At 46.5% G+C, this 18,148-nt stretch overlaps 1 protein-coding gene across 1 annotated transcript in view; it reads right to left on the reverse strand.

Moving 5' to 3' along the window:
* Positions 1-583: 583 nt before the first annotated feature.
* The window catches only part of LOC141180631 (uncharacterized protein C8orf76 homolog), a 182,609-nt gene continuing 165,044 nt past the window's right edge, over positions 584-18,148 (reverse strand). Inside the window, exon 3 of the mRNA XM_073660707.1 lies at positions 584-987. Within this exon, the coding sequence (XP_073516808.1) occupies positions 820-987 (168 nt within the window). The 3' untranslated portion in view covers positions 584-819. The remainder of the gene's footprint in view (positions 988-18,148) is intronic.

The following is an 18,148-nucleotide window of genomic DNA, read 5'->3' on the forward strand; positions in this document are numbered from 1 at the left end:
CAGTACCTGCATATTACATGTGCTGACTAATGAGAGATACTGCCACTTGCACTGGTATGGCTGACATCAGACTGTACGTGCGCCCGATAGTGTCTGTGAGGGCGTATCTGTGCCCTGTTCCTCAGTCTCCTCTCGCTCTCCCTCTGAGCGCTGGTAAATAGGTGATGGTATCAGGGGGAACAATGTCTACCTACAACTGCACCCTTGGTCTGGGCCAACTTCGCCATCTTGTGGTAAGGGACAGTACCAATTAGTGAAGCGCTGCTAAGGGGCCATGTGTTTCTGAGTCGGGTCTCACAGTCTGGGGCCCATTCGTAACAGGACAATGGCAGACAAGGTCCTCTGGTCTCCCACCTCAGCTCAAGTGAGGCCGCAACTCTGAGCATCGCGTAGGCCATGCTAATGGAGCACAGCCAAACTCATCTGAAAATGGGCCCATAAGCTTCTTGTAACCAAGAGGAGTCACACTGATGGCCCTCCATGCCGGGATGAGCCCTCTGTGTAGCTCGGAGCCCCCTTGGACACATACGCACCCAATGGCTGCCGGACATGCCCCCCCTACACAACACTTATTTTTTAAAGCATTCTGACTTTGCAGCGTTTTCCCACAACACTATATCAGCGCTGGTCCCAGGTGTTGGCAGCTCCATTCCCACATAGGTGTCACTGGCAGAAGGAGATCCTGGACCAATGCAAAGATGACAACTTTTCGGTATCTTTTTTTTTTTTTAACTAGAGCATAATAGTAAGTTTCATCCATTTTTACTTTTAAACATAATAAAGCAACTTTTTCTTCTCAAGTTGGACAAATAATGTTTCCTATAATGTCTCCAATTCCATTGCCAGCAGTTCTGCGCTCTCCAGCGCTTCTTTGCGCCTCCCCAGACGTAGTAAGCCGCGCGCCTGACTTTCCTGGACGTCGCTCCTCATTGCGGTGTTTGCCAGCGGTATAAGTGCAGAGCAGTCGCTGGACACATTAAACGCCTTCTGAAAGGGAAGAAAGAGAACGGCCATTATCCTTCCTAAAAGAAAGGGATGGTGGCAGAATTCTTTTCAGATGTTTTAGCAAAGTCTTTTGGTTTATGGGCAAAGTCTTTCCTACAAAACTGCAGAACTGATTTCTTGCAATTCTGCGAGTCTGATCATTCTATAAGAAAATCAACTAAGTGACAAATCTATTGTTTTATTATAGTTCTGTGAGTACAAATCATTCCATAACCTTGGGTTCACCCTGGTATTACACACAAAGCAAATGGTTGGTTTGCTGTAAGGCAGGGGTCTCAAACACGCGGCCCGCAGGCACCATAGACCCCGATGGCGGCCCGGTCCAGAAGCTGCCGGCAGCTGCGCTTCAGTTCAGTGTACTGCTCTGCACAGCAATACCAGTGGCAGCCGCCGGCCTATCAGAGGCCAGCAGCTGACATCTGCGTCCCAGCGCAGCAGCGTATGACGTCACTGACGCGCGCAGATGTCAGCTGCTGGCCTCTGATAGGCCGGAGGCTGCCACTGGTATTGCTGTGCAGAGAGCCGGTCTCTGCGCGGCAGTACACTGAACTGAAGCGCAGCTGCCGGCAGCTCCTGGATCGGGGTCTATGGTGCCTGCGGCCACAGGTGCAGAAAAGACGCCGAGGGAACGGAGGACAGGTGAGAAGAATCTTTTTTTTCTCTTGTATGTGTAGAACGGCATAAAGGACAGTCCTCCAAGATGGGGACCAGGCTGGGGACAGTCCTCCAAGGTGGGTACCAGGCTGGGGACAGTCCTAATAGATGGGGACAGTCCTAACAGATGGGGACCAGGCTGGGGACAGTCCTAACAGATGGGGACCAGGCTGGGGACAGTCCTAAAACGGTGGGGACCAGGCTGGGGACAGTCCTCCAAGATGGGGACCAGGCTGGGGACAGTCCTAAAACGGTGGGGACCAGGCTGGGGACAGTCCTCCAAGATGGGGACCAGGCTGGGGACAGTCCTAAAACGGTGGGGACCAGGCTGGGGACAGTCCTAAAACGGTGGGGACCAGGCTGGGGACAGCCCTAAAACGGTGGGGACCAGGCTGGGGACAGCCCTAAAACGGTGGGGACCAGGCTGGGGACAGCCCTAAAACGGTGGGGACCAGGCTGGGGACAGCCCTAAAATGGTGGGGACCAGGCTGGGGACAGCCCTAAAGCGGTGGGGACCAGGCTGGGGACAGTCCTCCAAGATGGGGACCAGGCTGGGGACAGCCCTAAAACGGTGGGGACCAGGCTGGGGACAGCCCTAAAACGGTGGGGACCAGGCTGGGGACAGCCCTCCAAGATGGGGACCAGGCTGGGGACAGTCCTAAAACGGTGGGGACCAGGCTGGGGACAGTCCTAAAACGGTGGGGACCAGGCTGGGACAGTCCTAAAATGGTGGGGACCAGGCTGGGGACAGCCCTAAAACGGTGGGGACCAGGCTGGGGACAGCCCTAAAACGGTGGGGACAGTCCTAAAACGGTGGGGACCAGGCTGGGGACAGCCCTAAAACGGTGGGGACCAGGCTGGGCACAGCCCTAAAACGGTGGGGACCAGGCTGGGGACAGCCCTAAAACGGTGGGGACCAGGCTGGGGACAGCCCTAAAACGGTGGGGACCAGGCTGGGGACAGTCCTAAAACGGTGGGGAACAGGCTGGGGACAGTCCTAAAACGGTGGGGACCAGGCTGGGGACAGTCCTAAAAACGGTGGGGACCAGGCTGGGGACAGTCCTAAAAAGGTGGGGACCAGGCTGGGGACAGTCCTAAAATGTTGGGGACCAGGCTGGGGACAGTCCTAAAACATGGAGACCAGGCTGGGGACAGTCCTAACAGATGGGGACCAGGCTGGGGACAGTCCTAAAACATGGGGACCAGGCTGGGGACAGTCCTAACAGATGGGGACCAGGCTGGGGACAGTCCTAAAAGATGAGGACCAGGCTGGGGACAGTCCTAAAACATGGGGACCAGGCTGGGGACAGTCCTAAAACATGGGGACCAGGCTGGGGACAGTCCTAAAACATGGGGACCAGGCTGGGGACAGTACTACAAGAGGGGGACCAGGATGGGGACATTCCTAGAAGATGGGGACATTACAACAAGATGGGGACCAGGATGGGGCATTGCTACAAGATGAGGACATATCTACAATATGGGGACCGGTATGTGACATTACGACAATATGGGGCCCAGCATGGAATATTACAACACGATGGGGACAAAGATGGGGGACATTACAAGACGCAGACCAGGGTGGGGCACGTTACTACTAGATTTTGGTACAAAAACTTCAAAATAAAGCATGAAAAAATATTTTGCCACTAAAAATGCTGCTCTATATACAGTACAGACCAAAAGTTTGGACACACCTTCTCATTTAAAGATTTTTCTGTATTTTCATGACTATGAAAATTGTACATTCACACTGAAGGCATCAAAACTATGAATTAACACATGTGGAATTATATACTTAACTAAAAAGTGTGAAACAACTGAAAATATGTCTTATATTCTAGGTTCTTCAAAGTAGCCACCTTTTGCTTTGATGACTGCTTTGCACACTCTTGGCATTCTCTTGATGAGCTTCAAGAGGTAGTCACCGGAAATGGTCTTCCAATAATCTTGAAGGAGTTACCAGAGATGCTTAGCACTTGTTGGCCCTTTTGCCTTCACTCTGCGGTCCAGCTCACCCCAAACCATCTCGATTGGGTTCAGGTCTGGTGACTGTGGAGGCCAGGTCATCTGGCGTAGCACCCCATCACTCTCCTTCTTGGTCAAATAGCTCTTACACAGCCTGGAGGTGTGTTTGGGGTCATTGTCCTGTTGAAAAATAAATCATGGTCCAACTAAACGCAAACTGGATGGAATAGCATGCCGCTGCAAGATGCTGTGGTAGCCATGCTGCTTCAGTATGCCTTCAATTTTGAATAAATCCCCAACAGTGTCACCAGCAAAGCACCCCCACACCATCACACCTCCTCCTCCTCCATGCTTCACGGTGGGAACCAGGCATGTAGAGTCCATCCGTTCACCTTTTCTGCGTCGCACAAAGACACGGTGGTTGAAACCAAAGATCTCAAATTTGGACTCATCAGACCAAAGCACAGATTTCCACTGGTCTAATGTCCATTCCTTGTGTTCTTTAGCCCAAACAAGTCTCTTCTGCATGTTGTCTGTCCTTAGTAGTGGTTTCCTAGCAGCTATTTTACCATGAAGGCCGGCTGCACAAAGTCTCCTCTTAACAGTTGTTGTAGAGATGTGTCTGCTGCTAGAACTCTGTGTGGCATTGACCTGGTCTCTAATCTGAGCTGCTGTTAACCTGCGATTTATGAGGCTGGTGACTCGGATAAACTTATCCTCAGAAGCAGAGGTGACTCTTGGTCTTCCTTTCCTGGGGCGGTCCTCATGTGAGACAGTTTCTTTGTAGATCTTGATGGTTTTTGCAACTGCACTTGGGAACAGTTTCAAAGTTTGCCCAATTTTTCGCACTGACTGACCTTCATTTCTTAAAGTAATGATGGCCACTCGTATTTCTTTACTTAGAATTTGTATTATGGCAAGAAAAAAGCAGCTAACAGTCTATTCAGTAGGACTATCAGCTGTGTATCCACCTGACTTCTGCACAACACAACTGACGGTCCCAACCCCATTTATAAGGAAAGAAATCCCACTTATTAAACCTGACAGGGCACACCTGTGAAGTGAAAACCATTTCCGGTGACTACCTCTTGAAGCTCATCAAGAGAATGCCAAGAGAGTGCAACGCAGTCATCAAAGCAAAAGGTGGCTACTTTGAAGAACCAAGAATATAAGACATATTTTCAGTTGTTTCACACTTTTTTGTTAAGTATATAACTCCACATGTGTTAATTCATAGTTTTGATGCCTTCAGTGTGAATGTACAATTTTCATAGTCACGAAAATACAGAAAAATCTTTAAATGAGAAGGTGTGTCCAAACTTTTGGTCTGTACTGTATAAACTAAAGTAAACAAAAAAGTGCATGTTTTATTATCGCTACATCCACAACGACCCAAGCTATAAAAAATAAAACAGCAAAAATGTTTAGAAGGTGTATAGAAAAAAATGGTATCACTAAAAATGTCACTTTGTCCTGCAAAGAATGCGCCCCCCCAAATTAAATTTTTTTCCGTGTGCGGCCCATATACCAAGCCGAGTTTGAGACCCCTGCTGTAAGGGGTTGTCGGGTCACTGTGTAACTGCAGACTTATAAATCCTCCAGCGCAGAGACTGGGCACTGTGCGGAGTCGCTGGTTTCTGACCCGGGGACGGCGGTGATATATGCATTATACATACTCCCGGGCAGAACCCGACTAGTGGGCGCAGCCCCGCTCCAGAGTGGACTTGTACACACCAGTTTTCTGATTTGGAAGTGACAGTTTTTTGCTATTTGTATATTGTCTCTCTGACCGAGCGCTCCACCCTCCAGCATGTGGCGGATATAATTGCAGCAGGATCCTAGCTACCCATAAATGCAGGCTTTAGCCTAGCAGAGGATTCACATTAGATCAGTTCCCAGCAAACCGGAAAGTGCCTTGTTGTTGGCTGCTGGGTTTGCATGAATTGGCCAAATTATGTGCTAAACATCTCCATTTTTTCTTATTATCTAAAGCAGTAATGACATTCAAATTCCATGTATTTCATGTTTCCATGCTTTAGCACTACAGAGTGCTACTTTGTCTTTATATCATGTGGCTTCTGCCACATAAACAGCACGGCCATGCCAGCCACACATCTCCTGGATGCTCACTATGGTTATAGTGATATACTGTACTGCTGCTGCCAGGGCTGCCATTGCTGGCCCTACACTGGAGTCTCTGGGCAATGGGGAGCCAGTGAAGGGATTGACAGAGAGGAGAGGCGGGGGACACGTGGATTAGTCGGGCAGCAGAGTTTAGGATAGATTGGAGGTGTGCGAGTGGTAGAAGGAAGGCCACAGAGCAAGAGGTTGCAGTAGTCAAGGCAGGAGATGATGAGGGCGTGCACTAGTGTTTTTGCAGATTCGTGGTTGAGGAATGTGCGGATCCGGGAGATATTTTTTGAGTTGGAGTCGGAAGGAAGTGGAAAGGGCTTGGATATGTGGTTTAAAGGAGAGGTTAGAGTCCAGGGTTACCCTGAGGCAGCGGGCTTGCGGGACTAGGGAGATTGGGCAGCCATTGACTTTGATGGATAGGTCAGTTGGGGGGGGTTGAGTGAGACGGTGGAAAAATGATGAATTCAGTTTTGTCTATGTTAAGTTTTAGAAACCTGTCAGAGAAGAAGGATAAAATAGCGGACAGACATTGTGGGATTTTGGTTAGTAAGGAGGAGAAATCGGTTCCAGAGGGGTAGATCTGTGTGTCATCAGCATAGAGGTGATACTGAAAGCTATGAGACCCTATGAGCTGTCCCAGGCCGAAGGTGTAGATGGAGAAGAGCAGGGGTCCTAGGACTGAACCTTGGGGGACACTGACAGAGAGGGGGCGAGATGAGGAGGTGGTGTGTGAGTGGCAGACACTGAATGTCCGGTCAGTTAGGTATGAAGAGATTCAAGATAGGGCCAAGTCCATGATGCCAAGAGATGAGAGTCTGTAGTAAGAGGGAATGGTCGACTGTGTCAAAGGCAGATGACAGGTCCAGGAGGAGGAGGACAGAGTAGTGTTGCTTGGATTTGGCAGTTAGTAGGTCGTTGGTGACTTTAGTCAGGGAAGTTTCAGTGGAGTGGTGCGGTCGGAAGCCAGATTGGAGGCGGTCAAAGAGGAGAGGTGGGAGGACAGTTCAGAATGGACGTGTTGTTCCAGTAGTTTTGAGTCATAGGGGAGAAGTGATATGCGGCGATAGCTAGACAGAGAGGATGGGTCAAGGGATGGCTTTTTGAGGATGGGTGTGATCGAGGCATGTTTGAAACATGAGGAGAAGACACCAGTTGTTAGTGACAGGTTGAAAAGGTGGGTTAGGGTTGGGATGAGAATAGTGTTAAGGTTAGGGATGAGGTGGGATGGGACTGGGTCAAGTTTGCAGGTGGTGAGGTGTGATTTGGAGAGTAAAGAGGAGAGTTGATTGTCTGTAATGGTGGAGAAGCTGGTTTTGGAGGAGGATGGTTGAGTAGGTGTGAGGAGGGGCTGTGGGGACTTTAGTCAAAAGATATGTCTGATAGTGTCAACCTTCTGCTTGAAGAATGTGGCAAAGTCTTCGGCTGAGATGAGAGGAGATGAAGGAGGCGCTGGGGGACAGAGGAGAGAACTGAAAGTTTTGAATAGCTGTTTAGGGTTGTGAGACAGGGATGATATGAAGGATGAGAAGTATGTTTGTTTTGCTGCAGTAAGTGTGGACTTGAAGGTAGTGAGGGACTGTTAGAATGCAATGAAGTGCTCGTTGGAGTGGGACCTTTTCCATTTCCACTCAGCAACCCTGGAGGCCCTTCGCAGTTCTTTAGTCAGGTTGGTGTGCCAGGGTTGCCGGTTGAATGGGCGAGCTGTGATACGTGTGAGGGGGCGACCGATTTGAGAGCTGCAGCTATTGAGGTGTTATATAAAGTGGCAGCAGCATTTGCATTGTGTAATGAACTTATGCCTGTGAGAGGGAGAAGGGATTCAGAGATTGAGTGTAGGTCAAGGTGTTTGAGATTTCTGTGAGGGTGTGCAAGTTTGTGGAGTGTGGCTTGTGTACCTGGAGAGGAGAGGTAAGAGAATGTAAGTTGTGGTCATAAAGAGGGAGAGGTGAGCTTGAGAGGTTAGATAGGGAACAGAGGAGGGTGAAGATGAGGTCCAGTGTGTGGCCATCTTTGTGAGTGGGGGCTGAAGACCAGCAAGGCTGAAGGAGGAAGTGAGGAATAGAAGCTTCGAGACAGATGAGTGGGAAGTGTCAATTGGGATGTTGAAGTCACCCATGATGATAGTGGGGATGTCATCCGAAAGGAAATTAAGCAGCCAGGTGTTGAAGTGGTCAAAGAAGGTGGTGGCTAGTCCTGGGGAGCGGTAAACGACGGCCAGTTGGAGGGGGGAGTAGATGAGCACACAGTGTACTTCAAAGGAGGGGAGAGTAATGGAGGGTGGCAGTGGGATATGGGTGAAGGAGCAGTTGCCTGACAGGAGAAAACCTACTCCTCCACCATGCTTGAAATTGGAGCGGGGTGTGTGAGAAAGATGGAATCCACCGTACGAAAGTGCAGCTGGGGACGCCGTGTCAGAGGTGGTGAGCCAGGTATCGGTGATGTCGATGAAGAAGAGTTTGTTAGTAATGAAAAGATCATGGATGTAGGAAAGTTTGTTGCACACGGAGCGAGCATTGCATAGAGATCCTGTTAGTGGGACTGGGGAGGCGGGGGCTGGGCGGATGGGAATAAGGTTTGAAGGGTTGCGAGAGTTTGTGACAGATCGTGGATAGGAGGTGGAAGTGACTATATGACAGAAATACCCAACAGTGACTGCATTCTAAAAACTGCACCCCTCAAGGTGCTCAAAACAGCATTCAGGAAGTTTATTAACCCTTCAGGTGCTTCACAGGAATTTTTGGAATGTGGAAGAAAAAAATGAACATTTAACATTTTTCACAAAAATGATCTTTTAGCCCCAAATTTTTTATTTTCACAAGGGTAAGAGGAGAAAATGGACCCCAAAACTTGTTGTGCAATTTCTCCTGAGTACGCCAATACCTGATATGTGGGGAAAAACCACTGTTTGCGCGCACGGCAGGGTTCAGAAGGGAAGGAGCACTGTGTGACTTTTTGAATGCAAAATTGGCAGGAATCGAGAGCGGACGCCATGTCGCATTTGGAGAGCCCCTGATGCACCTAAACAGTGGACATTCCCCACAAGTGACCCCATTTTGGAAACTAGACCCCCCAAGGATTTTATCAAGGGGTTGTTGTAGATCGGCTCACTTGGTTGCATATAGCGGTACACAGGAACATTGTCTCTTTAAATCTTCGCTGGGTTTATTAAGAATGCTGCATAAACCACAGCAAAAACAAACACGGCCTTCCTGGCCTAACCGGAAAAACAAAACATAACGTATGGCACAGTCCTTGTAGCTACGAGTAACCGCCCGCTTCAGGAACAAACAACTCAAGGTTTGTCTTTCCTTCACATGACAAAACAGCTCAGAGCTTTCACCTCCAAACCCACCCTACACACAAATGCTCTAAAAGGCTGGGATTTTATCCTCTGACCTCCTTCCTTTCTACATGTGTTTAACCACCTTAGAACTAAAGATGGCTGAGTAACCCCTTCGTGTGCTGGAACCTTTTTCCTATATTTAATTACTGGAGCTCCTAATCTCAGTGCTACACATCTTCCCTCCAGAACTTTGCCAGTGACTTTGTCACAGGGTATAGTGAACATTTTGAACCCAGAGGTACGACACAGAACACAGAGTTTGATAACATTATGTCATCATATTGAATATGTTGTCATTAGTCTTAAGCGCAAGTGCTCGCTACTTGAGTTTGCATCAGGTACTCAGGTATGAAACAAGTATCGCGAGGGCTCGAGTGACATGCTCGAGTCCCCGCCTCGCATGTTTCACGGTTTTTAGACACTCAAAAAAACAACAAAAAAAAACATGCAGGGATTGCCGATGCATAGCAGGCAATCCCCATGTGTTTTTTTCTTTTGGCTGTATAACAGCCGTGAAACATATGGGGCAGAGACTCGAGCATGTCACTTGAGCACCTGCGATACTCAGTGCATACCCGGCACCCGACGCATACTCAAGTAGCGAACACTTGTGCTCAAGACTAGTCACCATATCGTCATCATTTTTTTTTTTTCTTTACTTTTGAAAAAATCCCAACGTCAACACAACCCTAACCCTAAAACAACCCTAAGGCCAGGGCCCCATTATCAGTATCTGGTCAGTATTTTTTCTCAGGAGTGGGAGACAAAACCAGGAGAGGAACAATCAGAGAAAAGGTATAATAGAAACAAGTCACCAACTCTGCATTTATCACCCACTCCTGGCTTTGGTTCCCACTCCTGAGAAAAAATACTGACCGAATACTGATAATGAGGCCGTGGTCTAACCGTAACTCTAATGCTAGAGCTTATTTTTTACGCTGTTCCTGGTGTGGTATAAGTGATTAGACGACTTTATTCTTCGGGTTGGTGCGATTACAACGATACCAGATTCATATTCATATTCATAAAAGATGCTTTTTTTTGCAAAGACTAGTTTTTGCATCCCCATAGCTATAATTTTTCCATATTTCGGCTGAGAGAGTCATGTCAGGGCTTGTTTTTTGCGGGACAAGTTGACGGTTTTATTGGTATCATTTTCGGGCACATGACATTTTTTGATCGCTTTATACTCCTATTTTTGGGAGGCAGAACAAACAAAAACCAACAATTCAGGAATTGTTTTTACTTTTTTTATTCTGTTCCACGTGTGGTAAAATTGATAAGGTCGCTTTATTCTTCGGGTCAGTACATTTACTGCTATACTACATTTATATAGTTTTTTTATGTTTTGGCGCTTTTACACAATAAAAATGCATCTGAATTGATGATATTTCGCCAACGAGGAATTGGTCTTCACATTCCGGAGTTATGTTCATCATACTTATCTGAATAAATACCAGTGACAGGCTGCTGTATATTAATACAATAGCTTTTTTGATATAGAGGTTTTTAAAATTAGTGGCTCCTCTCAATCCTTATATATTTATTATTGTTTTAAATAAATTATATACACATTTTTTATTGTTCATATATGCACTGTAGCATTTTCATTAGTGTATGGAAAGTATGATCAATTGTTATTCACTTTGTGTCGTTTACTTTTAGTTCACAATCATATACAGTACAGACCAAAAGTTTGGACACACCTCATTTAAAGATTTTTCTGTATTTTTATGACTTTGAAAATTGTACATTCACACTGAAGGCATCAAAACTATGAATTAACACATGTGGAATTATATACTTAACAAAAATGTGTGAAACAACTGAAATATGTCTTATATTCTAGGTTCTTCAAAGTAGCCACCTTTTGCTTTGATGACTGCTTTGCACACTCTTGGCATTCTCTTGATGAGCTTCAAGAGGTAGTCACCGGAAATGGTTTTCACTTCACAGGTGTGCCCTGTCAGGTTTAATAAGTGGGATTTCTTGCCTTATAAATGGGGTTGGGACCATCAGTTGTGTTGTGCAGAAGTCTGGTGGATACACAGCTGATAGTCCTACTGAATAGAGTGTTAGAATTTGTATTATGGCAAGAAAAAAGCAGCTAAGTAAAGAAAAACGAGTGGCCATCATTGCTTTAAGAAATGAAGGTCAGTCAGTCGGAAAAATTGGGAAAACTTTGAAAGTGTCCCCAAGTGCAGTTGCAAAAACCATCAAGCGCTACAAAGAAACTGTCTCACATGAGGACCGCCCCAGGAAAGGAAGACCAAGAGTCACCTCTGCTTCTGAGGATAAGTTTATCCGAGTCACCAGCCTCAGAAATCGCAGGTTAACAGCAGCTCAGATTAGAGACCAGGTCAATGCCACACAGAGTTCTAGCAGCAGACACATCTCTACAACAACTGTTAAGAGGAGACTTTGTGCAGCAGGCCTTCATGGTAAAATAGCTGATAGGAAACCACTGCTAAGGACAGGCAACAAGCAGAAGAGACAAGTTGGGGCTAAAGAACACAAGGAATGGACATTAGACCAGTGGAAATTTATGTTTTGCCTTGATGAGTCCAAACTTGAGATCTTTGGTTCCAACTACCATGTCTTTGTGCGACGCAGAAAAGGTGAACGAATGGACTCTACATGCCTGGTTCCCACCGTGAAGCATGGAGGAGGAGGTGTGATGGTGTGGGGGTGCTTTGCTGGTGACACTGTTGGGGATATATTCAAAATTGAAGGCATTTTGAACCAGCATGGCTACCAGAGCATCTTGCAGCGGCATGCTATTCCATCCGGTTTCGTTTAGTTGGACCATCATTTATTTTTCAACAGGAGAATGACCCCAAACACCTCCAGGATGTATAAGAGCTATTTGACAAAGAAGGAGAGTGATTGGATGCTACGCCAGATGACCTGGCCTCCACAGTCACCAGACCTGAACCCAATCGAGATGGTTTGGGGTGAGCTGGACCGCAGAGTGACGGCAAAAGGGCCAACAAGTGCTAAGCATCTCTGGGAACTCCTTCAAGATTGTTGGAAGACCATTTCTGGTGACTACCTCTTGAAGCTCATCAAGAAAAAGCGAAGAGTGTGCAAAGCAGTCATCAAAGCAAAAGGTGGCTACTTTGAAGAGCCTAGAATATAAGACATATTTTCAGTTGTTTCACACTTTACTTTTTTGTTAAGTGTATAATTCCACATGTGTTAATTCATAGTTTTGATGTCTTCAGTGTGAATGTACAATTTTCAAAGTCATGAAAATACAGAAAAATCTTTAAATGAGAAGGTGTGTCCAAACTTTTGGTCTGTACTGTATACTCATTACTTAGAAAAAGAAACTATTTTCTTCTTTCTTACTTACATTTTTCACATTTGCTTATCCCCCCCCCCCACACTGTTTATTCATAATCGGTCACTAACATTCATTCATTCACCTTTCACACTTCTGTTTTACGTTTCAGGACATGAGGCTCCTTGTATATTTATTGCGCTGAGCCCAGCCGGCTGTTATTTGACCCTTGTGTTCTAACGTGGAGCGCAGAAGTCGCCATCTTGTTTTGCACTCCAAAGCTGAACGCATACCGCCGTCACTTCTGCCCTATTGATGCGCTCAAGCGAGTCGAGTCACGCGGACCGGATGTGACGTTGACATGTCATGCATGACGATCCCTCTCTCTGTTACCAGCTAATCGCGGCTTGCTATATCGCACTTTGCACCCTTTTTGGCTGACTCCGGCTTAAATACCAACTCTGCCTTTTTGTTCCTTGTCCCTAGTCAAAGCCCAGATGGCGAAACGTGCGTTGGGAGCAGCAGCATGTGTGTGTGGTTTCAGCTCATGCTGGTATGTTAATTTTTTCTGGCGATATGGCACCAGAGAGATCCCACAGAATCCCACCACTGCCACCACATGTGAAGGATCCACACCACGCCACCCGCCTGACATCACAGTTACGTCTGACGGATCACATGATATGGATCGGCCCTTTGCACCAACGTGACGTTCCGCACCCCCTCGAGGATGCGTAATGTCAGATTGGTACAGTTCTACACAGACACCCCCTGTCCACACAGGTACAGGAAGGTACAGGGCGTGAGAAGAGGTTGCCCACTCAGTGTCTGACGTGGCACCACACTCGCTCACACCCCTGACAGGCTGAGAGGCCCCTTCCACTAGCCCCAGTGAAACAGAACCTTGTCAGCCTGGTAGAGCTGCTACCAGTTTCTATTAGATATAAGCCCCCCGGTCCGTTAACGGGAATTATCAGGCCAGAAACCAGCCCCGGTATTGTGTTAGTTAGACAGTACAATGGACATGAGGATTCGTGGATCGAGATAAAAGATCAGACCAAAGTTAAACTATATATTTAATTGCCATCACATCGCCTATATACATAAGGATTATAAATACATAATGGTCAGAGATGCAAACACAATAGTAGTGGTACAAAAGATAAAAACATAAATTAAGAATGAGTTACCAGTCAGATGGAAAGCCTGGCTTGCGGGGGAGGGCTGCCACATGGGAGGCTTGTGGGTCCCTCTGTGGGGATTCCCTCACATGATGTGTCGTCGCGACCTCCCAGAGAAAAAGCCCTAGGCTAGAACTGCAGGGGCTTTTAAACTCTCTGGGTCACTCCCCCTCCTGCCCCCTGGACTGGACCTAAATCTCCACCCATGGCCTCCCTCAGCTATAAACTCCAAAAACGAAAATGGGTTATACTTCCTTAATGGACGGTCCTAGGGAGCCGGTTCTGGTGTCATCACGATCCAGCAGGGCCCCTGCTACACGTGGAGACTAAAGACAGTGGCCCTACGGGTCTTCAAAAGGCTGTGTCTGGTATCTCCCCATTCCTACGCACTAGACTGGGCTGGGAGTAAGGCTGACATTCCCCATTCTCTTGGGATCTTGAAATTCTATTTTATAAATAAATAGGACATATAGCATTTCCATAATTTGGTATTGAATTATAGTTGTCTGACACAAAGGGAACGGCATGGCTTGGATCTCCAGGGGGTCTTCCTATTGAAGCCCACCAGCTAGCTGGTGGGGGTGTAATTTCTTGGCTTGGAGCTGCTAAGTGAGATATTTGACACTCACTCTCTCGGGCCCCCTTCCTTCTTCTTGGCTGTAGAAGTGTCCAGTTACAACTGTATGCAGTAGATCTTTATAATCCCCTGCCAAATAGGATACAATGATTGACATGGGATTATATCTACAATATTCTTTACATATTTTGTATTTTTATTGCATCGTTTTATTCTTAGAGCTATAACTTATTTTTCAGCTGATGGAGCTGTATGGCGGTTTTATTTTTGCGGGACAAGATGCCGTTTTCAGCGGTACCATTTTTATTTACATTTGTCTTTTTGATTGCGTTTTATTCCATTTTGTGTTCGGCGGTATGATGATAAAGCACTGTTTTTTGCATTTTTTTTTTACACCGTGTTTACTAAATGGGTTAACGAGTGGGACAGTTTTAGAGGTCAGGTCGTTCTGGACGTGGTGATACCAAATATGTTTTCTTTTATTGTTTTGTTTTTTTCATAATAATATTTATTTATGGGTATAATATATTTTTATTCTTTAAGATTTTTTCATTTTGTTTTATATTTTTCCAATTTTTTTTTTACTTTCTGACACTTTTTTACTTTGTACTACTATGGGACTTTCATTTTTTTGCAGGCTGATTGCTTGTATAGCATAGGGATGCAGCAGCATCTCTAAGCTATGCAGGCTGTAAGCTCTGCACTGACACAAGTTAGATAGATAGTGCTCTGCACATGATCTAACAAACTTGCTGGTGCCTGGTGACCCGGATGTAGTCACGAAGACATCGGGTCACCATGGCAACAAACAAGACCACCCCACTGAGACAGCGAGGGGTCTCCGATCCAAGGTAGGAGGGGCTGTCTTACCTCTGCCTGCTCCCGAAATGCTGCGATCGACTTCAAATCGCAGCATTTTGGGGGTTAATGTGCCGGGCTGCTCCTGGCACAGAATACTGGGTGTCAGCTGTCAGAATCAGCTGACACTCGGAGATGAACGTGCCAGCACAGCATGTGTGTGGGCGCGATCGCCGAGGTGTAATAATACGTACCTGGTCATTAAGGCCCAGGGCACAGGGATGTCTTATTACGCCTCATGCCAGAAAGGGGTTAAAGAAATTTTTGTATGACTGTGACGCTGGATTTCCTGCATTTCCATTGCTGGTGAGCTGGATTTTTCCTATAAAGTCTGTTAGTGCAGTTAATAGTTACCATCCGTTTTCCTCTAGTCAGATAGGTTGAGATCACTTGGACACTAAGTTTGTGTTAAAAAACTCAAAAGAGAATAAAAAAAGTTAGAGAAGACCTCCATGTGTTATACACGTATTTTCCCATCAATATTTTGCCACAAATCAATTTATTGTGGAAAACTCATCATGGCTGGCAAACTGAAATGTTACCAGATTCTCTCATCTGCTCCTCAATGTTTGCTGATCCCTCAGTGCACACGGTGTATAATGCAGTCACAGCACCCGGCACTTACTTCCAGCTGTTAGGAGGTGCTGGGAAGTTTCCTTCAGTTTAATGCTGACTGATATTATAGTGTGTGATTCCCAGTGAATAGACCATGCTGGCGATGTGGAGCATTATTCTATTCAGGGGTCGCCCACCCGTCACCTCCAGTGACTCCGCTCAGTAAGCGCTGCAGCTGCAAGAACTGGTAATAATCAGTGTGGGGCGTCACATTCCTCCCGCAGCGGCCATTTCATCCATCTGCCACATTCTTACACTGTCTTCTCCACATTTACACCATCTAGTTAGTTAGTTACTTATTTTCTGCCAGAAATGTGAGCTACAATTTTGGTGTAATTTCTGGAGCAGAATGTTAGGCCCCGCCCATTTCCCATAAGCCACACCCCTTTTCAGCTAAGCCACGCCTCTTGTCAGACAAGGCACAGAAAGGGTTTAAAACATGTGAAGCAAATCATGAAATACAGATTTTGCTGCACAGAACTACAGGATTCTGTCATTTAGCTGATAAATCTCTCCCAGTGACTTCTGATTAATATTTAGATTTGTATTGAACATAAACCGCAATCGTATGACCATTAATAGATAACCAGCCTTCTTTATACACGTTCAATTGTTACCATAAGTTATTTTCCTCCAAAATATCTCTGCAGATCCTCTAAATGAATCTATGTAAAATATGAAGAGCTATATATGGAGAGCTATATATGCCCCCACATTATCTGCACAGGGCCACATAATATACAGTATTTGGGGAACATTATAGTAAAATGTATTATAGCACTATAACAGCATCCTGTCCCTTTAAATCTTCAGATACTTCTGTCACCATGGCAACTGCATTTCTGAACAACGAATAGGATTGCTCAGTTTGAATTTGAAAAAAAAAAAGAAGTCAGTCTGTTATATCTCATCCGAGTGTGAAGACAGACACCTGCAGTCAGCGCGAGATTCCAGGTATAAGACGTCTATAAGATAACGGAGGAGCCACATCCCATCACACGCACTCACAGACCACAACCAAGACGTCCTGAGAAATCTGCTCAGCACCAACTTATTATTCCCCAACACACAATAGGATGAGATATCCGGGGGTGAGGCCGCACTCGTCACATCTCCCATCTGGATGGATCCGGCGACAAGATCCCGATATTTACCCCCCGCTCTGCTCCTCCATGGGGAACGGCCCCGGCGCACACAGGATGGCCGCAGTGTAGTATTGCTAGTACTCTGCACGATACCCCGTCCTCCATATATACCACATACTAAAGGGGAGCTCCCAACAAGTTATCACCTATCTGCGGGATAAGATCAGAGTCCGACCACTGGGAACCACCAATCGCCAGAACAGGGCCCTGTTATCCTGTTAGGAGGCAGCGGCAGTACCCTCGCCCGACCACCGAGGGTGCCAGAGAACGTTGAGTACAGCTCCTGCAGGCCCCAGAGAGGGTGAATGGAGCGGCGGTGGAGCATATGCACCTCCTCTACCATCTAACGGGGATAAAAGTTCTGGTGACCGCTGGAGTTCCCAGCGGACGGACCCCACTGATCTATAAGTCATCACCTATCCCAGGTATAAGTGATAACTTGTTCCAACTGAAAATCCCCCTGTAATGGAGCCGACATATGTAGCAGTCAGTATCCTATACATTTCCCAATGTTGCCCTTCCCCTGCACCAGAATTTATAGTCAAAACCCCTGCTGACTATTCCTGATGTTTTATAGGATTTGGATACATTGTCAGTGAAGATGTCAGCAGTCACCATGTGCCCCGGATACGTCCCCCCTGAGGAGATACTGAGAAGACTGGCGTATTGTACGAAGCTTCTCCCTTCTCCCCTCTACAAGAAGGAGCGCCTCATGCCAACCAACCCAGAAGCCCAAAGAAGGTATACTGTAAGGAGAGAAGAACGGCCCGCTCCACCCATAAGCATCCAAGCCAGGGAGAAAAGGAAACGGGAAGAAGAAGAACAAATGGCTCTAAGAGAAATGCTGGACTATCTGGATGAAGAGGAAGACAAGAAAGAAGAGCAGAAGGCGGCAAAGAAGATCAAACTGGACATTAAGCTCCCGAGAAGCAGCACAAGAAGAAGCAGGACCAGGCCGCACAACTTCCACCACCAAGTCAGCCAAGTCTTCCCTATGACAAGAAAGAAGAACATCCTGTGGACCGTCCTGCTGGGACCTCTCTGCCGATAACATCAGATGCGGCATTACCGGCCCGTAAGTATAAAAACACCAGTAATAATAATAGCAGGAGAATAGTAATATAGTGGTAATAGATCAGTATTAGACTAACAAGAGTCATTATATTAGTGATAATAACAAAGTCATAAAAGTAGTAATAAAATATCCGTAGTAATAGTACAGTAGTAGGTGGAATAGCAGTGTGATCCGGGGTCCTAGGACTGATCGCCTTTTCTCGGGGTCAAGAAGGAATTTTTCCCCTGTGACACAAATTGGCTGAATGTGTCCTGGGGTTTTTGCCTTCTTCTGGATCAACAGTGTAGGAATAGGGTAGTATTAATGATAAT

This window comes from Phyllobates terribilis, unplaced genomic scaffold (assembly GCF_046119375.1).
Source record: "Phyllobates terribilis strain yellow unplaced genomic scaffold, ASM4611937v1 Scaffold_34__1_contigs__length_13252353, whole genome shotgun sequence".
Classification (NCBI taxonomy): domain Eukaryota; kingdom Metazoa; phylum Chordata; class Amphibia; order Anura; family Dendrobatidae; genus Phyllobates; species Phyllobates terribilis.